This window comes from Lissotriton vulgaris, chromosome 3_1, assembly GCF_964263255.1.
Source record: "Lissotriton vulgaris chromosome 3_1, aLisVul1.2, whole genome shotgun sequence".
NCBI classification, from domain to species: Eukaryota; Metazoa; Chordata; class Amphibia; order Caudata; family Salamandridae; genus Lissotriton; species Lissotriton vulgaris.
The window spans coordinates 1,572,761,745-1,572,788,596 of NC_141689.1; the positions used below are offsets into that span (position 1 = coordinate 1,572,761,745).

Genomic DNA, 26,852 nt, shown 5'->3' on the forward strand with positions numbered 1-26,852 from the left:
GAGAGTGGAGTGGTGTAGAGTGAATTGTCGTACAGTGTTGTGCTGTACGGGTCGCGTTTCGTAGGGTATTGTGGCATACAGTGTCATGAGCTACAGTATTGTGGCAGAGAGTGGAGTGGTGTACAGTGTTGTGACGTAGAATGTTGTGGTGTAGAGTTTCATTGCTTGTAGTGTCTTGGCATTGAGTGGAGTGGCGTAGAATGTCATAGAGTGGAATGGTGTACAGTGAAGTGGCCTAGAGTGGACTGCCATAGTGTGCACTACCATAAAGAGGAGTGGCATAGAGTGTCATAGAATGGAGGAATGTGTCACACAGTGGAGTGGGGTGTCATAGAGAGGAGTGGAGTGGCGTGTCCTAGAGTGTAGTAGAGTGACATAGAGTGGAGGGGCTTAGAGTGAAGTAGAGTGTTGTAGAGTGGCACAGAGTGTAGTAAAGTGTTGTATAATGGAGTTGCATTGAGTGTAGTAGAGTACCATAGAGTGGAGTGGCGTGTCATAGAGTAGAGTGGCATGGAGTTGAGTAGAGTTGAGTGGCGTACCTTAGAGTTGAGTAAAGTGTCATCAATCTGGATTGGTGCGCTGTACAGTGGAATGCTGTGTCGTAGAGTGTTGGAAAGTGTCATTGAGTTCAGTAGAGTATCGTGGAGTGGAAGAGCATAGAGTGTCCTAGAGTGGTTTAGAGTGGTGTACAGTGGAGATAAAACATTATATGATTGGCTAATGACTGCCTTACACAAGTTAAAGGCATCTGTATTGTTTAGACCAACTTTGGATGTGTTGTGGGTTTTAAGTGTAAATTTAGTGTACTACTATTTTATAAGGGGATAGGAAGGGATGGGTCAGTTTATATAAGTATGTAAAAGTAGGACAAAGTAGTTTTAATACTTTATATAGTTTAGAAAAAAGGTTATGGAAAGTACTGCAGTTTTCTGACTTGTTTTTGTCCGTATTAGGACTCTGCACACTCTACCACAGCTAACCAGTGCTAAAGTGCTTGTCTCTCTCCTTTTGGTTCATCCACAATTGGCCTATTTAATTTACTTATAAGTCTGTAGTAAAGTGGTACTCCACATACCCAGAGCCTGTAAATTAAATTCTACTATGCAGCACTGATTGCGCCACTCACCTAAGTAGCCTTTAAACCAGGTCCTATGCCTTCCATTGCAGAACCTATGTGTGCAATTTAAACTGCCATGTCAACCTGGCAAAGCAAATCTTTTGCCAGGCCCAAACTTTCTCTTTTTAGACAGATAAGTCACCCCTAAGACCCTGGACAACCCAAAAGACAGGATGCAATGTACTTGAAAGGTTAAGTTTTACATGTCCTGGTAGTGAATAACTCGTACATTCGTTTTTCACTACTATAGGGCCTATATCTCCCATAGGATAACATTGGGATTTCCTCATTACATTTAATGAGTCATTTCCAAATGGGAGGATTTAACTGAAATAAAATGCGGTGTCTCTGGAATCCTAATTAAAAATGTTAATTAATGGTGAAATCAGATTTTAAATTACAGTTCTGAAAATGCCATTTTAAGAAAGTTGACATTGTCTTGCTTTAGTCATTTGGTGCTAACATCCTGTCTCTGATCACATGACTCCGTATAGTTCACAGTTGGGCTTTGTGTGTTCCTCATAGACATCCACACACAATGGGAAATACAATTATACTGGCGGTCCCCTTGTGGTGGCTCCCCAATGGCCGTAGTCTGTTGTGGTTTGCTCTCAGCAACACACCAAAACAGTGGCCATTGGTTAGATACAAATACAATACACCTGATGTCAATTGGGCATGTGGCTACACCTGCAAATCACACCATCAAACACACCCCATTTTGACCATGATCCTTTGCCACTCCACAGCTGCACAGCAATTCAGATCCAACATTTTGGTGGGATATGGCAGCCCTTTTTTCCCCTTTCCCTTATAATACTCTCCACACACTTAGTCTGCACATTTACATTTCATCCCTTGGTGTAATTTATTTCTGTATTGTCACCGACTTTAATTTGGGGATATGTCAAGTTAAACAAATCCACATTTTTTAAGGGCAGAGTTCAGTCTTGGTGGATGAAATCATAAAAGAAGAGCCACAATTGTTTGGAGCCCTAATCCAACATACTCTCTTAGTCAGAAAAGATAAATATGGTACAGAATTGTAGACATAGTGAATTTTGTAGGTATCACCCCACATGCAGTAGGAAATTCGGAAGAGGTGGAATGACCTGGGGGGGGGGGAATGCGTCCCTGACCTTCAAGCAACATCTGGAGGCGAACAGAACCGGTGGTGGTCCTCCCAGTGCCCCATTACAAATGTTCCCCTGGAATGAGAATCCTTGCAGATCCTACATTCTGAAGGCTTGACAGAAATACCTGGGGGAGTCTGGTAAGTTACATCTCACTAACTGTCACAATACTTCATTGTTCTGTTTGCTCTCATCTCAGCTTTTGCCATTATGTTGTGAATCTACTTTCCTAACATGCAATACTCAAAGCATCAGAGGTGTTGGATTCTCTGTGTTAATGTGTAATGTTCAATATACGATCACATGTATAAATCTCCTTTACATGCCACATGTTGTAATGATGTCTGTAAGTATATTTCTATAAACATATTATTCCAGGAACCATTATATGTGTTGATATGTAAATGTATGGTCCATCTCAACTGCATTTTGACAACCGGTAAGTTACACTAACCATTTTGCACGTGTTAGCAAGTATAGATTAAAATGGCTACAACTACCATGAGGCCATGTTTCTGTACCCCAAAACAAGATTGAAATTGAAATTGTGAGTTTGCCCATTCTCACTTGTCTGACATATTACAGCTGATGTTCTCATAGAGTGAGCAATATACATACAATGCTCTACTTAGAGACATTTCTGCCTTCTTAGCTTTACGCTGTTCTGTTCTCTTCAACTGAAACTATAGATGGCATGAGTGACATCATACCAAGTGTGTAGGTCAAATATTTGTAAGGCATCAAGTTAACTCAGCTGATTAGAAGTGGCAGGTGACCCATTGACCCATTGACTCTGCACTGCTCACATGATGACTGCTAAATATACAACCAATTTGTGTGGTCGACTAATTTGTAGACAGCTAGGAATGGTCAAATACATGTAACTTCTCCACTGTGTTGGCTTAAATATTTGGGAGATTTCATGTTTATTCCTTAGTGACAAAATGCAACATCTCAGGACATCTAATGCGCTACTTAATTCAAGTACATGTATGTGATGTCTTCAAATGTCTTGTTTACAAGGTCAATATTAATACCACTGAAATATATCACAACAGTAATCTCTACCTATTTTGTTTTTCCTAGGTTTCAACTTACTGTGTCACAAAACAATTGGATGCAGATACCCCACGTTCATGAATAACAATGTTCTCTATTCCACAACAGGTCCATCTGGCAGAGCACCTGCCCAGAGCTTGGCCACAGAAGAGACAACCCCCCCTCCCAGGATCGAGCCCTCAGTGCTGACAACACTCCTGGTGATCTGGACGTAGATGGCATTGCTGGTCCATCTGGTCAGCCTGGGCAGATAGCAACAGTGAGTCTCACTGGGCTCACGACAACACCTTGCACCCCAACTGCAACACCTCAGCCAACTCTAGTCCCCACAATAATAATACTGGAGCTTGTATAGCGCAACAGCTACCTCAAGCAGAGGTGTCCCGGCGCTGTAGTATCAGGCATTGCACGCAGAGGAGGCTGCAACCCTAAATACCATCCTAGTTATTCCTAAAGAGCGAAGTCTTCAGGGCCTTTCTGAAGCAGGTCTCTGATTTAGCCTGGCAGAGACTCCCACGCAGGGCATTCCACATTATGGCTGTTCTAACTACGAGTGCTCTACCACCCAGATGAGCTTTCGCAAAGCAGAGAGTATAAAGCAAATTCTGAGAGTTCAACCTCAGTGGTCGAATCTGCTTATAGCAGCATAGTCTTTGTTTAAGATAGCGGGGGCAGTTTCCATTGAGAGCCCAGTAGGGCAGAGTCATAGCCTTGAATTTGATTCTTTTGGCTACTGGGAGCCTATGGAGCTCGTGTAAATGCGGAGAGACTTGGTGTCAAAATGGTATGCATCTGACCAGTCTCGCAGCCGCATTCTGTATCATCTGGAGACGGCAGATAGAATATTTACACAACCTGTGTAACTAGAACAGTTACAACCATCATGTGCCCCAAGTCCTGGGTCCTGATGTGACAATCATCACCCCAGCTAGAGAGGAACCAGAACTCAGTGGGAGAGGGCACCCTGGGCCAAGGGCACAGGCTTGTGGGGGTAGGGGTCAGGTAGGGGTACTGTGGGCGAGGAGAATGAGGCCATTGGGGCCACTCAAATCCAGTCCACCATCGACCAGGTCTTGGGAGCCTATCATGAGTACCAATGCAACGTGTGCCAGGTACTCACCGAAATCCGGGAGATGATGCCGCTGCAGAGGCACATACTCAACTCCAACATGGGCTTCCTAATTGGGGTGCTGCAGAGCTTTTGCACATACCTGTGCAGGGCCTTTCTAGAACCGCCTACCGCTTCCTGTGGTCCAACAATATCCAGCCCATCAACATCTGCTGCACCCACAGTAAGGGAGGCCCTGCCAGAGGAAGACACACCTGCAGACACCCTTGTACCTGCAGCTGTGGATCCCACCGCACTAGCAAGCAGGGACATCCACACAAATTTCCAGGTGGTACTGATGGCAAGACCTCCACCACCACCAGCAAGAAACCTCAAACCTAATTTCTTCCAGTTTGTGTAACAAATTCACTTTGTCAACTATTTCTGGACACAATTACCTTTCTGATGGGAATAGTATTTTGGACATTGGACTTTGTTTTCACAATGTTTATTTTCTCCTTGTTCACTTAAATAAATCCACTAGTCTGAAACTCTTTGTTTGCTGTGTTACATCTCACATCTAGTAATGTATCTATGTACTCCTATCCGATTTACAATGCCAAATGTATCAACTTGTGTAAGCATGGATATGTTGCTTGTACACAATGTTTAGCTCAGGATCACAACCAGGTCTAACCAACACATACATACAAGTGTGTTCTCATATATCGTCTTTATTTCATTTTACCAACTGTAGGCTGCCATTATGTCAGAAACATAGCAAATCACACATGACTCAAATATTTTATGCCAGTGATCACATTTTCAGTTGCAGACCTTAGCAACATGGAAGGAGAGAATACATCAGACAATTTCCTATTGAATAGGCAACATATAATTGATCAATGTCATCAGCTGGAGCCATATCGCCTAGCTCACAAATGGAGTCCCACATCAATAGCACCAATAGACAAACACATGGCAGTGCTACATTTTCTGAACACAGGATCATTCCAAATCCATTGTTGCCACATCTGTTGGAATGTCACAACCAAATTTCAGTGGTGTGCCTCAAGCACTTTGGCCTACAATGAGGAGACACATTAACAGCTACACATACTTTACATACAATGAGGATTTAGCCAATGTGAAGGGAGAATAGCATGGTTTGGCCCCACAACAACATTTCTTGGAGCACAGGATGGCACACATATTGCATTAGAACCATCACACGACAAGGAACAAGTCCAGCGGATACCTCATAACTTCCATCCTATCACTGTGCAAGCTGCCTTGGTATAGGATATGTGCACCCAAAGTTTGTGACAGTCATTCTCTGGAGCAACCCATGTCCCCTTTGTACTCCATAACATTATCATCACCTGCAAAATACTGGAGGTTTATTTGAATAGTTACATTCCATAAAAAACCCCAACAAAAATGTTTTTTATCCATACCCCTGGTACTCTATGAATAAAGGAATTTTTGGAGTATACCTGTAGGCATTTATAACTCCACACCTTGCTTCTGGATCCTTGCTTATCCAGTTTGACTTAATCTAAGAACTCCCATTCTGTCTTTGGATGAGTCCGCCCTGGTGGTACTATCCTACCAGGGTGTGGATAGGCGTAGATGATGAAGCATATCATGATGAGTGAGGCATCTAATCCAATATCTGTGGATACCCAAGAGGTATAAGAAAGGACCTCCTTCTCCATGATTGGGCCCATCTTCTTCCTTCCTTTTCTTTCAAATATTCCAGTTGCTTTTGCGTGTGACTATTTACTTTGGGAGAGTTCAACTGGTCTCATAGTCTCTCGCTCTCAATTTTGTAATAATACCATCAGATATTGCCACAGTGTATTGAAAGGAACATGTGGCCAGAAAATGCAATACTGCCAAAAGTTTCACAATTGGAGGAATGCATGTGGGATTAGTGTTGTGAGGAAGAAAAGCAGGCTTCAACTGATGAAGTAAATCTAGTATGGTTTGCCTATTCAAATGAAACTTCTTGATGATATCCCTTTCTTCAATGGTCTGAAGGTTTGGAAATGGGCGGTACACTGGAGGCTGTTGTCTCCTCATTCTCCCAGGGTACCTATGTGTGGAGTGAAAACTATTTTGAACATTGGTCACAGTGTCCACAGTAACATATGTGAAGAGTAAGCCAAAAGTCATGTGACAAAACATACCTGGTTTGAAAGCATACCACATTATTTACATACTAATTGTCTACTGTCCAGCATCCACCAATAATCCCCATTGTGGCCCTTCACATGTGTCTTTAACATAAATGTGCAAATTATGCATCCAAAAATGTATTATTAGCAGCTAAATATTGTTGTTTTAAATATTTTCTGTCATAATACATTCAAAAGCGGTGTACAGTGCACCACGCAAATATAGCATTTATGCACAGTAATGGACTACACATATGATTTGCGTCATGGAAAAGCAGCGGCTCAGTTGAATGCTCACCCTTTGGATCTCCAACTTACTGAGGATTACTTTGCATTGAGGAAAAACTGAAAACATGTTTTTCCCTGTATGATTCACCTGCACCTTCTGCTCCTCACTGCTTTCCTGTTGACTATACATATGGCAGTCTAAGCGCTGTGGTATCCCTTTGAGGATGATTGTTACCTCTCTACAAATACTTTAAATAAGTAAATACATTGCATTGCAATGGAGCAGTCCATATTTCAACATATAACCCCTCATTTGGAGTGATAATTACGTACTTAACAGTCACCAGTTACGCTAAATTGGCGGCTGCTTGACCTCACATATTGGACATTCTGAACCCTCCACTGCTGATGGAAGCTGACATATCGGTTGGCGCTTCAATCCACGACAGACAAAGCCCTAGGCTAACATTGGTGATTTTGACAATAGGGGGCCACTGGCTCTGTCAGTCTCTGCTGATTACCACATATGTTGCGTACATGTATGGCGTGATTTGAAAAATAATATGAAGTTAAATATCCATTTGGAATCAAAGATTATCACCACAACATAATACCACAATGCAATCCACTCAAACCACTAACATCTGCGCCAGTTCCATTAGTCATACATATATAGGTTTTTTAAATGCTAATTCCTAACTATAACTGGTGTGAAACCTACGGTTTTTTCAGAGAACATATATATATATTGCTTTACAAAGGTCTCCGGTTCGGCAGCGCACACAATAGAAGTGCATTGTGAGCTCGTCAGCTTCCTGGTTTCTCGAATTTTTCAAGCCTTTCGCGTTTCAGAGCTTCATTGCACCTTGATCACAGGCAATTGATTCTCTCTGCAGGTGAGAAAAGACACGAGTGAGCCAGCATGTTTTTTATAAAAGTATTTCCCCTCAGTGGGCGTTACCATTTGTTTTAATTGGCATTGCATGTTGGGCTTTGTAGTCTCTTCATTATTTATTAAGATACCTTCAGTAGGCCCCGCAGCAGAAAATGATTGTCAATATTGTCACAGCCACCAGTGGGCCCTTAAAACACAGTTCGCTGACCATTGCGGGCTTTCACTTCGCTATTCCTTTACAGCGTTCGCTTACTGCATGCTGAGGTTCCCTCCTTTACCAGGGATGGTGCTGCTCCCACGGCTTGACAGCCGTTAAGTAATTTTGCTTTACAAAGGTCTCCGGTCGGCAGCGCACACAATAGCAGTGCATTGTGAGCTCGTCAGCTTCCTGGTTTCTCGAATTTTTCAAGCCTTACACGTTTCAGTGCTTCATTGCACCTTGATCATAGGCAATTGATTCTCTATGCAGGTGAGAAAAGACACGAGTGAGCCAGCATGTTTTTAAAAAAGTATTTCCCCTCAGTGGGCGTTACCATTCGTTTTAATTGGCATTGCATGTTGGGCTTTGTAGTCTCTTCATTATTTATTAAGATACCTTCAGTAGGTCCCGCAGCAGAAAATGATTGTCAATATTGTCATAGCCCCCAGTGGCCCCTTAAATTACAGTTCGCTGACCATTGCGGGCTTTCACTTTGCTATTCGCTATAATATATATATATATATATATATATATATATATATATATATATATATATATATATATATATATATATATATATATATATATATATATATATATATATATATATATATATATATATATATATATATATATATATATATATATATATCCAAAATGAGTTTTCAGATCCACAATTCCACCAAAAGCATCCAGGCACTCACGAACAGGTTTTGTTAAAAAGCTTATTTATTAAGCATCCTCATCAACGCGTTTCGGGAGTCACGCTCCCTTGCTCACGATGTTTGTGCGTTGGTATGAGTTTCCCTTTTCACAACCATGTAGGGGGATAAAAACAGAAAGAGGACTTAAGGGGAAGCACTGTTAGGTAAAATACAGCGGCCATCTTAAAACATTGAAGGTACATAGATATCCCAGTGAATACCATATTGTAAGACCTCTCACAACACAACATTAGTACAAAATTAATTTGTAAACAATGTTAAAAATGTATAAATGGAAGAGATATATACATGTGTGTATCTCTATCCATTTCAATATTACATTTATAATTCTCAAAGTGCAAGTGCATATATAGTTCCACAGAAGCATACTAGCTCCTTTGCAGAGACAAAGAGTTCTTAGGTTTATGCTTAATAGAGAAAGGCAAGTGCCTATATCAATAAAACGCAACCCTTATTACATTGTGAGAGATAAAATTATGTCCTGGAATCTATGTAATATCTGACAGATCGCTGCATTCAATTTAACACAGTCAAATCCCCTAAAGGTTTATCCTGGCTCTATTCATCAAAATTCCATTTCTACATCAATTGGGAGTTCAATCAGTAATGGTGCCGTCCAACGTTTCTACCTTATTAAAAACATAAAGTGCAAGTGCATTGGTCAACAGATAAATGAATACTGTAAACGAATCGACTGGATATTGCACATGGAAAATGGTAAAGTGCTAGTGCTTAAGAGATGAACAATGTTTAAAAAAGGAGTGTAAATATTTCTGTATTGTTCACAGGATTCCATATCTACACACCATCCTCCTATGAACTCTAATTCCATAACATTGGAGGAATTACCTGATCTTATTATAAAGTTGCGAGTGCTTGTGTCTCAATAATACAGTACTTTATAGATGTAAACATTCTACTCCGATTGCACAACAAAAAACAATAATCCAAAGTGACAGTGCAAATCACAGGGTAATAGACGGCTATACTTCATTACAGTGAGAAATTTCTCCCAAAGCCTTCGTTCACGAATAGGACCACCTCTACATGTAAAAGTGCAGATAGGGAAAACTTCAAATTTGAACCATTAAAATCAACAAGAAATTTTCATAAAAGAAAATTCATAATGAAAAAATCTTAACAATGCAGGTCTAGGATTATCGAGGTTTCAGAAATAAATTCTTATGTCTATACAGTTAACTCAGGCACGAGTAAATATATATATATATGGGTTTATACTTACCTGTTTAATAGATACATTAATGGGGGTAAAGGCATTTGTGGTAAAGGCATAGTTGTTGTAAAAATAGTTGTTTAAACTTTTGTGGTTTAGACTAAGTCGTGGTTAAGGTGTCGTTGTTTAACTGTAGTTTTTCTGGTGGTCGTTGTTTCGTTATACAACCTTCCTGCTCCTCTTATGAAGCCCACCCATATTTGTTTATCATGTGTAGCAGATTTGAATCCCCCATGGGTTCACGCATATAAAGTATAATCACATTCTCGTGTTGTTTTCTACAATTACAAAAAGTTGTGAACTTCACTCCTGCCGCAACAAAAATGTAACAGTACTTGGAATCAAAGCCGCCAGCATTAATTTGTCACCTATATAGAGGCTTGCGCATTGTAATCCATTATTTTGAAAATTCCTCACTTATTTTATGACACTGCTGGTATGAACACCTCCTCCACTTTAGCTGCTGCTGTTTGCCACCTCTGGGAGCAATCATGCCAGGCAAAAGCAGGTGAGAGGGCCACTGCTTTCTCTGCAGAGGTACTGGATATGCTTATTGATGAGGTCCTTTCCCTGTATGAGAAGATCTATGGCTTACCAGAGGAACAGGTAACTATCTGACATGCATTTATTGTTCTGTCTAACTCCCTCCATGCCATTTCCACAGGTTACAATGTGCCTCTGAGTTCCAGAGTTAGATTTACTTATTGTTGTATCATTTGTTGGTCCTTGCATAGGACACTCATGTTAGGTTGGATGGTTGCGCACTATACATTATGCATGTAACATCACCATTGGGGTGTGCAGGTGTGTAAAGCCCTAGATTCTACTTGGTGTGTATGTAAGCCATATATGCATTCATGAATTTCATGGTACCTGTGATACTGATACAAGTCTGATAATGCTAAATGGGAAGACAATTGCATAGCCTTTACAGCATGAGCTGTATGTGTACTCTGTCTGGAGCTGATGATAATGCTGTTAGCTATGTGAACAGCCCACATATCACTCAGCAAAAGTCAGGGCTCTCCAACCAGTTGTCTGGCAGCTAGCAATAGCTCACCAACCCCTTCAGAGTACCACCCAGTCTTGAGGTCACATATGGGATGGAGTCAAGCTGACCTTTTTCTTTTAAAAAAATGTTTCTGGCCATGTGACATCAGTATTCTCAGCCTGCAGAGAGCAATGCCTGAAAATAAGTTGTGCACAGTCAGAACCATGTACAAGGCTGGGGTTGAATCTCTGTAGCAATACAACTGATGAATAGAGTTACATCCCTGTTAACCTATAGGTCCTGGGATGCTCACTAATTGAGTTGCCGCAAACAATACTACCTTGGATTGTTATCACATGTGCTCCATTTGGAATGGTGATTGCAGTTACCCCTTGACCTGATACTTCAGTCCATTGACCTACATTTCCAAGGTGTATGATTTCCTAATTACAGGCTCCTTACTTCCACAGGCCTGTTTTCACTGTTCCATGAGTATTGCTTGCACTGTACAGCCCTAGCTCACATGTGACACATTGACACTGCAGATAGTTGGTTACTTCATAACAGGTGTTGTATAGGTGAATCACCAGCTTTTCTATATCCAACCAATCTAACAGGACATACATGTTGACAGCATATTGATCTCAACCCTGTAACAGTGCCACATATGGCAAAAGGTGTGTCCTTTGATGAGTACATGCCACACATACTCCATCACCCGTAGTATCATATCCCATCTATGAGTACACATGTCCACACATCCCCAGAGAGCAAGCTCTCACTGACACACATGACAGCCCTTTCATAGTGACCTCAGTCATAGGATGTAGTCTGTACTAAGGTACCAGGCTTTATGGACTGTAACCATCAAGTCAATGAGCCTCGCTGTAAATGTGTCAGTAAAATACTGCAAAAGTTGGTTAGCCTTCAATAGGCCACATTGTTTTCTCTGGTGTCACAGTAACTCACATCACAGTACATGTAAGATGGGCCTGGCCTTCAAGATGTTAGTGGGCTGCCTTAATCAGTTTGGGACATGACCATGTATGAGGATTGTCAAAATATTGAAACAAATGTGTGTATCCGTGTATTAGTAGTGCTCAGCATGTGAAAACAAACACAAGTTGTATGTTAACTTTTGAGTAATGAGTGTGTTAATTGTATTCGCATAGTATCACATCAAATTTGCTATATGAAAAGTTAAATTTGCAATCTGGTTTTTCCTCTCTTGTATCCATACAAGTCAAACCCCATCAGAAGCGGAACAGTTGGAAGGGCATCAGCTGGAAAGTGTGGAGCCTGAGGGTCAGCGGTGCAACGTCCATTGCCGAAAAAGGGTGGGAGGACCTGAGGCACTGGAACCAGGAGATCACAGAGGTCCAGCTGGGGGAAGTCCTCCCAATGCGTGTGGAGTGCGTGCTGCACCCTGCCCCTCCCTAATGGCCCGCATACTGGCGGTGGTCTATCCTGAGCTGGATGGGCAGTTGAGGACCCAACAGCAGCTACAAGGAGATAAGTTCTGACCAGAATTCTACATGTTACATTACTATCGTTTTTGACATTGAGGGTGACTAATGTCTAACACATTAGAAGAGTTGTTTAATGTGTAGGGCTGGCAATAGGTACATGATGATGCACTTTTCCTATTGTCTTTTTGACCAGGAACAAAGCAGCCTCCAGTCAACTACCAATGTTCTGACTTAAGTAGACACATGGCTAACTAAAATCATAAATCACCTAAAGTTGTTTGATGTTCTGGGTGACAGTTCCAAACAGACCACCTGTCTTCATTGGGTCAGGAGTGATGTTCCCTCACTACTTTGGCTCATGTGATGGGGTCCTACATGTGACATAGCGTACAGTGCACTTTGGATGATGTGACTGGGCAGTACCTCCCATTGGTAAGTTGGGAATCTACAGTAGCGTGAGACTGCAAACATCACTGGTGCCATCAGTATTAGTGCCTACATGTTGGCATGTGTACCTTTCCACTTTGTAGTATCATCTGCACTACTTTTTCATACCTGATCTAGGTGTCTTCATAGGTTGATGTCTGATTCCATCACAAATGTGTGTGTAGGCCAATCTGTATTTGGAAATCGGTATTTGTGATACGTATACAGTTCATGTGTTACCACAGACAATATTGTGAAAATATTGGTGGTGGGTGACACACCCTAAGCCATTACTCAATGTCATTAGTCAGGTACAAACTAAAAAGCATTGAAAGACATGACAGGTAGACTTACAGTAATTTGTCACTATTGGAATTTTCATAGCATAGATGTGGTGGTATATGTGAACTGCACATGTCAATTTGGCAAGGTTGGGAATTTGTATTTGTGATGCAAAAAGGTACTGTAACGTGCCTTCCCATTAGGATAAAAGTGATAGCACCTCTTTATGTCATGGAGATTCTCTGAGCCTCCACAACCTTGAATAGTATATTAGCTTTTTGGCATGCAATGTAAGTATGGTGCTGGATTTGGGATGTCCCTAGGCCTAGGTGAACTCTTACGCTGTCGATATATGTAGACAGACCTCTCAAAACTTTGTACCGGATTGTCTCCAGTCTACTGTTCTGTGCTACATGTGATACATAGCATAACTACTTGATTACAGTTTTGATTAGACTATTCTGACATTGGACAAATAAGGAAGTTTCAATTAGGAAGTGTCACCAGTGAGAAATGAGCATTTGCATGTCACCTGATTTCTGCTACTACACATATTGCTGCAACATAGCTTTATTACTTGACCATCATTTCATCTTGATGTGGTTTTAGGTATATGCCCATTTGCTGATTGCAGAGCCTTGAGTGGATACTGTTTTTCTCTAGCCATCCTATTTGATGACATCAGTTCACTATGGTATACTACGAGAGTAAAGTCTACAAGTTGATAAAGTATCTTAGTAGATAAGTAAGGATGGAGTTGAAACAAGTTCACTCATTCTATTGGAGCTGTCTGTGGTTAGACATCACTGTGTGCAACTGTTTACACGTCATGTAGCGTGCATGCATGTGCTCATGCTAATGTTGAAGCCACTATAGTGGACCTTGTAGCTGGAGTCATCTGTGCACTTTTGAAATGTTTTGTGGTAAAAGCTGTTGCTCTAGTATGTTCACACAGATGCAATAAACCTGTTTTATATGTAATTTCAGCATCAATAAAGGCAAGCTGAGGAGAAAGAGCCAACATCGTGGAGGAGCACAGCTGGCTACAGTCGTTCCAGTCTTGACACTACAGACACAGAGGGAGCCAGTGGTCCAGAGGGTGATAGGGGAGTGACATGGAGTATGCATCATCTGCACAGTCAACCTCCAATGGACACACAGGAACCGTACCGACACCATCCTTGCCCACCACCCTGTTGCATCTCCACCTTCCCTGTTGCTCCCCACCCTGTTGGCCGGGCCCACTCCCCTAAGAGGAGAGCCGTCTCCTTTGTTCCAGGAACTCAGCTCTTGCCCCTGTTCCCCCCACTGCCCTGAGCAAGGAGGCTATTAACCTCCTCAGACACATCTCTGTAGGCCAGACAACACTACTAAATGTCATCCAGGGGCAAGGTAGCCATCTGCAACAGATGGTGGCCTACCTGGAAGGCATCTACAGTGCTATGTGTGGCCTACAGAGATCTTTTCAGGCTTTTGCCTCCACACCCACGTCAGCCTTCCACCCATCCAAAACCTCCACCCCACCTTCTGCCTCTTCCCCATCTCCATCCCAGTTCCCTTTTCCCATGCCTGACCAAAGCACAATCACACATACGCATACAACCACTTTGACAGTCACAAGCAGCACATACAAACAGAAACACAACAAAACACAGAAGCACACAACCACTCTCTTGACAGTCACTCCCCCTCACCACCACCCCCAGCATACCCAAGAGACCACACACGCAGCCACAGACACATCCATAGCACCCAACATACCCCCAGACACCACACCCACAAGCACAGACACATCCACAACACCCACCCTGCCCCCAGACAACACACTCGCAAACACCGACATATCCACAACACCCAGCATACCCACAGGCACGGTAATCTACGTTTATTCTGAGTCTTTTTTCCCGCGGACTTTGAATCCGCATACCATTACTCCGCTAGGTCTTTGACCCCGCATACCATCACTCCGCATTTTTTCACAAAGCGTGTGCATTTACCACGCATGCCTTTACAACGAATTACGTTGTAAAGGCATGTATGGTAAAAGCACTCGAGTTGTGAAAAAAGACCAGAATTCATGAAGATTGAACCGGGAGGAGAGTGGAACCACAACGAGAGAGAGGTAAGGGGGTTTGGGTTCATTTTTATGGGGTGGGGGGTCGTGCTGGGGTATTGATTTTGTAGTGTGGTGTAGTGTTGTGGTGGTTGTGTAGTGTAGGGTCGTTCTGGGGGTAGTGTTATAGGGTTTAGGGTAGTGTTGTAGTGTTTGTGTAGTGTAGGGTCATGCTGGGGGTGGTGTTTTAAGGTTTAGGGTAGTGTTGTAGTGTTTGTGTAGTATAGGGTCATGCTGGGGTAGTGTTTTAGGGTTTAGGGTAGTGTTGTGGTGTTTGTGTAGTGTAGGGTCATGCTGGGGTAGTGTTTTAGGGTTTAGGGTAGTGTTGTGGTGTTTGTGTAGTGTAGGGTCATGCTGGGGGTAGTGTTTTAGGGTTTAGGGTAGTGTTGTGGTGTTTGTGTAGTGTAGGGTGATGCGGGGGTAGAGTTTTAGGGTTTAGGGTAGTGTTGTACAGTTTGTATAGCGTAGGGTCATGCTGGGGGTAGTGTTTTAGGGTTTAGGGTAGTGTTGTGGTGTTTGTTTAGTGTAATGTCATGCTGGGGTAGTGTTTTAGGGTTTAGGGTAGTGTTGTAGTGTTTGTGTAGTGTAGGGACATGCTGAGGGTAGTGTGGTAGGGTTTAGGGTAGTTTTGTAGTATTTGTGTAGTGTAGGGTCATGCTGAGGGTAGTGTTTTAGGGTTTAGGGTAGTGTTGTAGTGTTTGTGTAGTGTAGGGCAGTGATGTTGTGTTTGTGTAGTGTAGGGTCGTGCCGGGGTAGTGTATTAAGGTAGTGTTGTAGTGTTTGTGTAGGGAAGAAAAGTGGTTTATGGTAGTGTTGGGGGGTCGTGCTGGGTAGTGTGAATGTAGAAAAAGGACTGTGTGTCGAGGGTGGGTTGTGCAGGGGTACTACATTAGGGTGTATGGTAGTGTAGGGTAGGGTGGGGTAGGGTACTCTCACTTACCTTTAAAACTTTTACAATGAGTATACCTTTAACAGGCATGCCTTTGCGTTTTAATGGCATGCGTGGTAAAGGCATAGTCGTTTTAAAAGTTTGCGTTGTGATAATTTGCGTGGTGATTGTATTTGCGGTGTAATAATTGCGGAGTGATGGACGTATTTATTTTGCGGAAAAACGTCACATATTTCACAGGCACCACACCCACAAACCTAGACACATCCACCACACCCACTATACCCCCAGACATCACACCTGCAAACACAGACACATCCACAATATCCACCATACCCCCAGACACCATACCCACCAACACAGACACATCCACAACACCCACCATAGCTTCAGACACTATACTCGCAAACACAGACACATCCCCCACCACAACACACCCAGCACCTCCACATCACAGACCTTTAGAAAATGCAAACACCCACACTCACCCACACAACGGCCACCTACAAAACACACCACCAAATGTGCACAGCATACATCAGACACCTGAATCTGCACCAACACACACACGCATCCACACCTGGCACTTCCACCTCCTCTGCCCCCCAAACCCGACTCCCTCCCGAGCATTCTATCCATTTGCCCCGTGAGAGTCTGTTATTTGTAAGTCTGGGCAATGTACTCTGCTCTGCTGGCAGAGTTTTCCGCACTCCGCGTGACACTCCGCTCACAGAGTTCCATAAAGCTCCACTCCGTGGAGTGGAGTTTTTATCTTAGTTCGGATTTGCCAACGTAAAGTTGGCGAGCGCAAGCGAGGAAAATCCACCTCCTTGTGAGATTGTTCCTAGTTCGCGATCTTCAACATCAAGTTGGCGAGCGTGGAAAATCAACCTCCCGCTGAGATTTCTCAAAGTGGGTGGTCGGATTTCTCATTGCGAGAGGTCACGTCTGTTCACGTTGAGAAAGCTGCTACTCGAGTAATAATCTACTTGATCAGCAGAAAGGAAGCAGCGCCCACTTGCGCTGTGCATGGTGCCGTTTGCGATGATTGCACTGTGCGGACAAGGACCTGGCACTGAAAATCACTGCGACCAGCATTTATCTAACACACTCTGCCACTTGCGGAGCTCTGCGTACCGCCGCAGAGGTATTTTTGCACTACTTGGAGTTCTCTGTGAACTCCGTCCAGGCTTAGTTATTTGCCCTTGCTCTTCTTACCCCGTCACAGCTGGACCCCACCAAAGCCAAAAGTACCCCTTCCACACTCCAACCAATCCTTTCCACATCCCAATCTACCCTTGACAAAACTGTTCCCACAACTCTTAAACCTTGATGTACCCCAAGACGAAAAATTAAAAAATAAACCTCCCAAAAACAAATCCACCCCTCCCAAAACCAAACCCAGCCCTCCCAAATCTAAGCCCACCTCTCCCAGGTAACATCATTGAGGTGCCTGCACTGCCCACTAGATGCCCCTTCCTGGTTCTAGCGATGACAGGATTGATTGGCATCGAGCTCAACCAGCAGCAGCAGAAGCTGGAGGTGCAGAATCGGCTCCATGGCATAACAGGAAGTGTGAAGGTGAGTTTGTGCCTTGCATGTGATCCATAGTTCAGGTGTGGAGCTTTGACCACCACAGTCACGTTGGCGGGAAGGCACGTCATGATTGGGCCGGCAGGAAAACTGTCGGTCCGCCCTCCAAAAAACGCATTGGCCTATCCCGACACCATCACGGTCAAGATTTCCTAGTGACGACGGTGGTGCCGTGGCGGTCTTTCATCAATGGAACCACATGACGCATAATATGGCGGGCGGACTGCCAACTTGCGATCAGTCCTTTAGTCTGGTTTCTGGGATTTAGGGGGAAATATAGTCTACTACAGCGTTTCTTTGATCTTTTGTTTACATATTTAAGTTTTGTAAAGTACAGCAATACTTTCTAGGTAGTGTCACAGTACTTTGCAAACTTTTTTCAAATATATAAAGTAATAAAACTTATTTTACCTACCTTTGCAACCTTTATAAACTTACTCATCACTTCCGATCCACTTATAAAACAGTAGTACACTATATTTACACTTAAATGTCTAAACACAGCCACAGGGTGATCTAAACAATAGGGCTGCCATTTGTAAGCAAAGACAAGGAGATGGCTGGGTCTGAACTGGGGTGGTGAAGTTAGCTAAAGAACGATGATGGATTCAACCAAGATCCATGACTGGGGTGAGTGTCTGAAAGGTTTCAGCGCTCCTTCCGTCATCTCCTTGTGTTTGCTTTCTTTGCCCTAAGTTGGCAGGGTATGCCCAGAGATGAGTCCCCTGCACACTTTGCCACTGGATTCAAGCTAGCCTAGCTGATAAGGGGTGTTACCTCGAAACCGATCCCAGGCTTGTTTCCAGTCCAGAGAAGACCTGGCTTGGCACGGCTGGACTGTTCCCATGAGGAACAGGGTCAAGACTGATTTGCATATGGCTAGGTCTGAACTGGGGTGGCGAAGTGAGCTAAAGAACAATGATGGATGCAACCCAGATCTGTGATTGGGGGTGAGTGTCTGAAAATGTTCAGAGCTCAGTCCCTCATCCCCTTGTGTTTGCCTTTTACATTTGTATGGGCAGTCCTTAGCCAATCATATACTGTATTGCGATATACTGCAAAATTAAAGCAGCATACCGTGGTCCAATATAACAATACGTTTTGGTGCCTTTTAACTTTAAAACTAGTGAACCAATCTAGATCTACTACCAAAAAGAATCTCTTCACTTTATAATCTATATTTCTGCTAATTTTTAAAAACATCTGAAGGGCCAGTTTGGCATTATGTCTGTTTGAAAAGTCTATGCAAAATACATTGAGGAAAAAATGCGTTTTGGGACCCCCTTTTTCTTTGCACCCTCCTGACAAATCACCACAAGACTTTGTATCATCAGCTAATGTAGAAAAAGGAATGTGAGGCAGTGCGCTCCCACTCTCTTTTTGTTAGAAAAAGGAGTAGGTCTGCAAAGGTTTGAGGAGATTAGTCAAACGGTCTCAAAGTTATTACCAATCAAAATTTGAAGGAATTCCTATCTCTCAGAATCTTAACTATCAGAGTGGCTACCGCCGGTGTAAATTTGCCCGGCAGTTTTCAAGACATTTGCATTTAAAGATGTGCTTGGGGTGGTCATGAACGGGTTAAAATTTAGTTATATCTGGACGATTCGTCCCATGGGAGTCTCGTGGGACATTAATTTTAAAAAAATGGTGCCTTCGGTTTGGCCCAAGGAGATTTTTCTCCCTGTGGCTCTTTTGGGACTGCAGGTACCGAGTGATTTGATTGACTGACACAGCTCTTCACAGAATGCTGTGGCAGCCATTACCGGACTCGGCTCCTCGGTCCCTGAGTCCTGAACCTTTTTTGTAAAAAGGCCATAAGGGCCTGGGATGACACACCCTAACCCCCTTGGCCAAGGAGGCCTCCTTCCATTGAAAAGCACAACAATAATATAGTATTACAAACTGGGTGTACCATGGTACCAACCAGCTAGTACATGGAACCCTGTACGGCCCCTGTGTGGTAACAGCTGTTTGGTATTGCGATCCCTCAAATATATATTTGTTGTGCTTACTGGGATGAAATGTTTACTGTGTGTTGAATATTTATGGGGGATACTTCAACATTAGCTTTGAAAGCCAATCACATTAAATGGCTTCAGAGTATGGGTCGATAAGAAATTGCAAGCTGCTTATCAATGTATTTATTTTCACAGTTTAGGTTCCATATGTAAGACTACCTTCACCCAGGTGATCTCTTTCATTAAAATAAGCAAGACAACAGGGATAAAATGAGTGCTAAGGACTGTAGAGTTGATTATATGTATTATAAGAATAACATAGTCCCTTAACACACATAAAGGAGACTGCAGGTCATCTTCTAAAGGGACTCGGCTCTGGTTGGTTACTGAGCTCCTCTGTGACTTGCAATATCTTTTCAATTTATCAAAGGCGGTACTCAAACCCATATATCACAGAGAAAATATATTTACATGAATAGTTATTGACGATCATTTCCATTTGGAAGGACATTTAATCATCTGACCTGAAGAATATATTCTCAATGGCACCCACGTATTATTTTGTATTTGTATTATTGATGGGTTTTATCACTTTAAATACAAACTTTAAAAATCGTTTACATAGCCTGAAATGAAATTACAGAGTGATGTACTGCAGAGATATATGATTCAGTAAGTACGTTTTCGAACTTAATGTATATTATTTTTAAGATGGTAGTTTTTAAAGCAGATCTTAAAGACTGTTATTTATTTGTTTCTCCCTAAAAGCCACCCAGGGTCAAAAGTAAGTCGGGGAGCTTTCCTTTTCTCCAAGGGTTTAAATGTGTATAAATAATTACTGAAACTGATGACACCTTGTAAAAAGCTATCTTGTGCCTTTTGTTAAAAGTATGTAATTTTTTATTGTGCTTTTATGGCGTATTGCCGAAATAAAGTTTTTTGACTGACTGACTGACTGACTGACTGAATTTAATGTAAAGATTCATGAAACATCTTGTGCTTCTGCAATTTTCAGTGTCTTACACTTTGTGCCAAACGTTTGAGGTGGACTTTCCATTGACACCACCTGATCCACCATCAGAGAAGAAAGAGCTGCATTACATATGCTTCAAGCTTAAAGAAGAACAAATGTCACCTGCTTCTAACATGTAAGTACAAGTTAAAGAAGCATCTTGATTTTTGATGTACACTGTTACGTTATGTTTTAAATGTTGCCAAGTGTTTATCATCTATGAAAAACCTATGAAAAGGGACGCAGCGTCATGTTCCCTTCATTTTCATAAACATTTTAGTCACTTAGTGGTCAAAGCCTATGTAGTTGAAGCTAGATTTAGTTTAATTCACCCTTTAATATAGCAAATAATTCTTAATGTGCTATTGGAAACTGTTCCTCGGTGAAGAAAGTGAGAAGGGTGTGGAGAGCATGGAGAGGCGTAATTAGAAAACAAGCATTTACAATGCAATGGTCTTGGCATTATTAAAGGTAGAGCTATTGGCATTGCCTATGACTTTTTTTTAAAATCATAAATAAATCGCATTGTCATTTACATTGCCTATAGCTAAATCGTTAAATAAATGGCATTGTCATTTACAATGCCAATAGCTTAATCGCTCGCATATGCATCACCTATTGCATTTACACCTACACAGAGCCAAACACACACACACACACATACAGAGCCACCCACACAGAGTCATTCACATAGAGTGACCCACACACACAGAGCCACCTACACAGAGCCACCCTCACAGAGACAGAGCCACCCACACATAGAGCCACCTACAAAAAAAGTTATCTACACAGAGCCACACACACACACCCAGAGCCACACACACACTGGAGAGCAAGCACAGCCAGGGGGCAGGAGAGCAAGCACAGCCAGGGGAGCAAGCACAGCCAGGGGGCAGGGGAGCAAGCGGGGGCAGGGGAGCAAGCGGGGGCAGGGAAGCAAGCACAGCCAGGGGGCGGGGGAGCAAGAACAGCCAGGCGGCAGGGGAGCAATCACAGCCAGGGGGCAGGGGAGCAAGCACAGCCAGGGGGCAGGGGAGCAAGCACAGCCAGGGGAGCAAGCACAGCCAGGGGAGCAAGTGAGCAAGCACAGCCAGGGGAGCAAAGGAGCAAGCACAGCCAGGGGAGCAAGGGAACAAGCACAGCCGGGGGGCAGGGGAGCAAGCACAGCTAGGGGGCAGGGGAGCAAGCACAGCCAGGGGGGCAGGGGAGCAAGCACAGCCAGTGGCCAGGGGAGCAAGCACAGCCAGGGGAGCAAGCACAGCCAGCCAGGGGATCAAGCAAGCACAGCCAGGGGGGCAGGGGAGCATGCACAGGCACTGCTCTGCACCAGTAGTGAGCTGTACAGGTTGAGTCAAAGGCATAATTATTTGGATAAGTTAGGGCACTCCATAGGAAGGCCAGAAAAAATAATCAGAGCTGAGACATAGGCCTTCTGTCTCAAGCCGTGGAGGTGAGTCTGTAGAGGGCTACCATTGCTAATAAATGATATTGTAAGCCTAAAATGTAGATCCGGTGCAAATACTCTTGGAAGTAAATTTTCTAAGAAAATAGACTACACATGATAAAAATAAAAGTTATTGTAATTTATAATGGCAATAGTTTAAACTTTTGTAAATAACTTTTGTGAAGATTATGTTCAGTGTATTTTATTGTGACGAAAATCCAAGAACAGAAGTGAAATATTAACATATTTTTGTGACATTTGTAATAAAGCTTGGAACATTGAGAGAACATATTTGAACCAGTTGTTGTTGAATGGTTGTACAGATTGATGGTGTGATGGTGCTGAGTGATGTTGTGGTGGCGACGAGTGATGCTGTGGCGTTCAGTGATGCTGTGGTGGCGCTGAGTGATGTTGTGGTGGCGCTGAGTGATGTTGTGGTGGCGATGAGTGATGCTGTGGCGTTCAGTGATGCTGTGGTAGCGCATAGTGATGTTGTGGTGCCCCTGATTGATGTTGTGGCGGTGCTGAGTGATGCTGTGGTGATGCGATAGATAGATAGTGTGAGTGCGATAGAGTGAGGGTGATAGATAGATAGATAGAGGGAGGGTGATAGATAGATAGAAGGAGGGTGATAGATAGATAGAAGAAGGGTGATAGATAGAGGGAGGGCGATAGAGGAAGGGCGATAGATAGATAGAGGGAGGGCGATAGATAGATAGAGGGAGGTGCGATAGCTAGATAGAGAGAGAGCGATAGATGGATAGAGTGAGGGTGAGAGATGGATAGAGTGAGGGCGCGATAGATAGGGGGAGATAGATAGATAGATAGATAGATAGATAGATAGATAGATAGATAGATAGATAGATAGATAGATAGATAGATAGATAGATAGATAGATAGATAGATAGATGCTGCTGCAGCCCAGACTATAAGTGGGGGCCCCACAATCAAGTAGCCACTAATTACCGCGTGAATGCTCGCTCTTGGACTCCATCTGATTCCGGTAGCTCAGAAATGTTCCCTGACGTCAGGTTTCCGGTTTGGCGGTTGCTTTTCTCGGTCTTGCTGTTGGGCGGGTGTGCATTCGCAGACCCAGACAGAACACGTTTTTAGGGGTGGGGGGCGCCCATATGAACTATGACGTAAAACATACAGGGCGCACAAATCAGCGAACTGCCATTGGCGAAGACCAGCATTAACGTTGGGTGGATGGCATTGATGTGTGGGCACCTGGTTGCCGCGTGCTGATGCTGAATACATTTGTCATTATGAAATATGTCGTTCACGCGAACCCTCCTCGGTAAACTGCAGTTTTGTTAACAATCATGGGTTCTGTCCCACAGAGCCTCGTCTGGCTTCTACCCCAGGGATCTTCCGCATTACACACACAAACCCCCCCCCCTTTACACCCGACCCCCCTTCCTCACCAACAACCGGGTGCAGAAAGTTGAGGGAGCTGTCAAGGGTTTTCTCACTCAGAACAATTGCGAAGCGCTCTGATACCCGCAAGGGTCATGTTCGCTCTATATTAAAATTTCAAAATAAATACATATGAAACTTTTAAAATAAATACATGAATTACGTTTTGGCGCAGGGAAGTTAATCCTTTTTGGGGGTGGGGGCAATTTTTCTGTGAGGAAAGAGTTTTCATATTATCCAGTTGTTGCCAATAGCAGACACTGGTTGCCTCGTGCCCTCGGGTGAATTTCAGTTGAGGGGTGGGTGGGGGGGGTCGATTGTCCCATATCAGGTATGAGACGCTCCTCCTGTGTTACTTTTCTCATGGCTTTCAGGCGCTTGCTATTGTGCGTTCTGTATTAGAAATGCTGGACCACAAGTCCCAGAATGCAGATGGAAAGGAGCCCTCTGTAAACTGTGCACACACCTGTTAGGTGGTATTTGATGGGGACCTTTGTCTCGAGCCATTTGAGTGGATTGTTCTGGGGAGTGGGGGAGACAATTACCCACTGAATCAATCCAGACCGATTTTAGATAAAGCTGTCTAAAATGATTTGTTACTCGTAAAATTGGATGAGGCTGTTGAGTGGTAAGAGGTCGCGATGGAACATCAAAACTAAACTGGTAGAACTTTGCCCAACTATAGCACTCAAAAGTGCTCAAAACGTAATGTGCGGCGCTATGTACAAATGCTCTGGTCACCTATCACCGGCCAACTTGTGGTGCACGGCACTACGAAAGGACAGAACTGCGACCAAGCAACACATAATCCTTCGGATGGCGGAGAGCATTGGTTCTCTGTTTCGAACGAGAAGACGGAGGGAACTCCAAAGTACGGTCAAAATGTCCAAGGCTGGACAAGTTGTACAGCTTACACATACCTTTAGCATTTTCCATACCGCACACATTTTCCAGTCATGGCTGTACAAATAGGGCACGGCAACGTCCAGTCACGGGTGTCCTTTCACCGTGTTACTCTTTAAACTGGTGCCTTCGGACTAACTGCGCCTGAAGCTCTCCCGGCGCTCTTGTCTTCAAATGATAAAGGTTTAAGCTCCACTCCAGCAGCTCCAACCTCTGCTTCCTGCATCCGGGTCCCGTTTCTCTCAGCTCATTGACTGCAGGAGATGAACGTTAGTAGTGCGCGTTCAAAGCCCATGAGAGGTTTCGACATTGAAAAAAAAATAACGCCCATTCCCCACTAGCCTCCACCCTCTGAGCATTTGGGCAAAACTATACCCCGCGAGTGACTCCAGCATCCACCCTACAGTACCGCAGAGGGGCCTCATTCAGAACCCTCGAGCAGCAGGCAAAGCTGCCGGGGCTGAATAGGAACGGTGGTTGTACTCCCTCTAAAAGCCAGGCCAAGGCCAGGAGGCGGCCACGCAGACTGCGGACACGAATCGATGCAAGTCTGCGGGTTCAGGTCCCAGTGTGTGTACAGACGGCTGCAAGCACAATACTGAGAGGGGGCAAGGTCGATCAGAACGCACTGACTGGCACTGGGATTTCTCGTCACTAACCCAAATACATTGAAAAGAAAAAAATGCAGAGGCAGCATGGCCGCTGGAGAGGGAGGGAGGGGTGGGGGCCCGGGGAGCGGCAGGGGGAAGGTGAGTCCACAGCGGGATGGAGGAGTGCTACAGGAGAGGAAAGTGGGTGAGGCGAGAGCAGGATGGATGAGAGCTGCGCAGTCTTACTTAAATGAAAAATGCGACCCTACCTCAGTAGAAGGGAAGGGGGGAGCCGAGCAGGTCAGGAAACACCACCACGTTTCTCCGAGGCATTAGCAGGAATGCCTCAGAGAAAGTACAGTCATTTTCACATTCGGGGGCGTGGTTTTCTTTCGCTCCTCTTCCCATTGGCTGGAAGGTAAAATTCCAGCCAATGGGAATTGGAGAGAAAGAAAACAAGAAAGAAGCTTAAAAAAACGCCCCCGAATCCGAAAAAGACGGGGCTTGGACCGAGTGACGCCCCTCTCCTCCAATGGCTGGCCGGCATTTACTAGGCCAGCCAATGGAGAAGAGGGGCTGGTTCAAGCCCCCTTACTAAAAAACATTAAATCTTCGGAGCTCCGCCCCCACTGCTCACAGCAGTGCGACGAGTCCTCGACCTAAAAATGAGAAGACAAGAAAAGTAAAGTGTATACTGAAGCTGAAGAACCTACAGTGGTAAATATGGGCTATTCCACTTGCTCGCTGACCCAGTAGTTGAAACACATGAAAAATATTCAGAAAGAAAAGGAGGATGGGAACAGTAGAGTTAAACTACAAGAGGCAGGCATATTATTGTATTATTTATAAAGTACTCATCCTCTTCAGATAGCATTTCTGCACCACCTTATCCTTTTATTCAGTTGGATGTAGTAAACAATACTCGCCTATAGTTGTTTGATGTGCTGGGTGACAGTCCCAAACAGCCCACTTGTCTTCATTGTGTCAGAATGATGTTCCCTCACTACTGTGACTCATGTGATGGTGGTCTTCTTACATGTGACATAGCATACAGTGCACTTTGGATGAAGTGACTGGGAAATACCTCCCATTGGTAAGTTGGGAATCTACAGTAGCATGAGAGCGCAAACATCACTGGTGCCATCAGTATTAGTGCCAACATGTTGGCATGTGTAGCTTTCCCTGTTGTAGTATGACCTACACTACTGTGTTATACCTGATATAAGTGTCTTAATAGATTGATGTCTGATTCCATCACAAATGTGTGTGTAGGCTAATCTGCATTTGGAATAGTTATTTGTGACAGGTATACTGTTTGTATGTTACGACAGACGGCACAGTGCACACATTGATGGGTGGGTGACACATACCTTAAGCCAATACTCACTGTTATCGGTCCGGCCCAAATGATGAAGCAAGGACATGACAGGTAGACTTGACGTAATTTGTCACTATTGGAATTGCCGTGGTATCGATGTGGGGTATTCAGTTATGTGAACTGCACATGTTGATTTGGCAAGGTTCATTCACTGATTGGATGTGTAAACAAAACACTTTTCTTTTCAAAAGTAAAAGCATATACTGTGTACAGTGATTTATTAAGTGTTGTCTTGCTGAGTTAATTTTCTCTAGCTCTTGTTCTTGAGAATTCTTTCCCCTTATCAGAAGATCAGTGGGAAACATATCAGTATTTTACTGAGCTTAGGACGTATTCATACTCTGTTGTCGGTCTATCGTCAGTGACATCTAGATAGAATACCAGTTGTTCTGATGCTGACAGCCTAACCTACAATGTTAGGAACAACGACATAATGAACCAGGGCATAAGTAATTTACCATGAAGTTTCAGAAATTATTTTTTGTAAGTACCTTGGTGTTGTTTTTTTAATCAAAAGAGCACTGGCACACTGTGATTTTAATTGGAAATTCAAGACTTATCCCGTAG

At 43.6% G+C, this 26,852-nt stretch overlaps 1 protein-coding gene across 1 annotated transcript in view; it reads left to right on the top strand.

The window, feature by feature from the left end:
- SHOC1 (shortage in chiasmata 1) overlaps positions 1–26,852 on the top strand; it is a 1,715,507-nt gene that overhangs the window by 529,428 nt on the left and 1,159,227 nt on the right. The window contains exon 9 of the mRNA XM_086963751.1: positions 20,555–20,687. Coding sequence (XP_086819877.1) covers positions 20,555–20,687 — 133 coding nt within the window. The remainder of the gene's footprint in view (positions 1–20,554; positions 20,688–26,852) is intronic.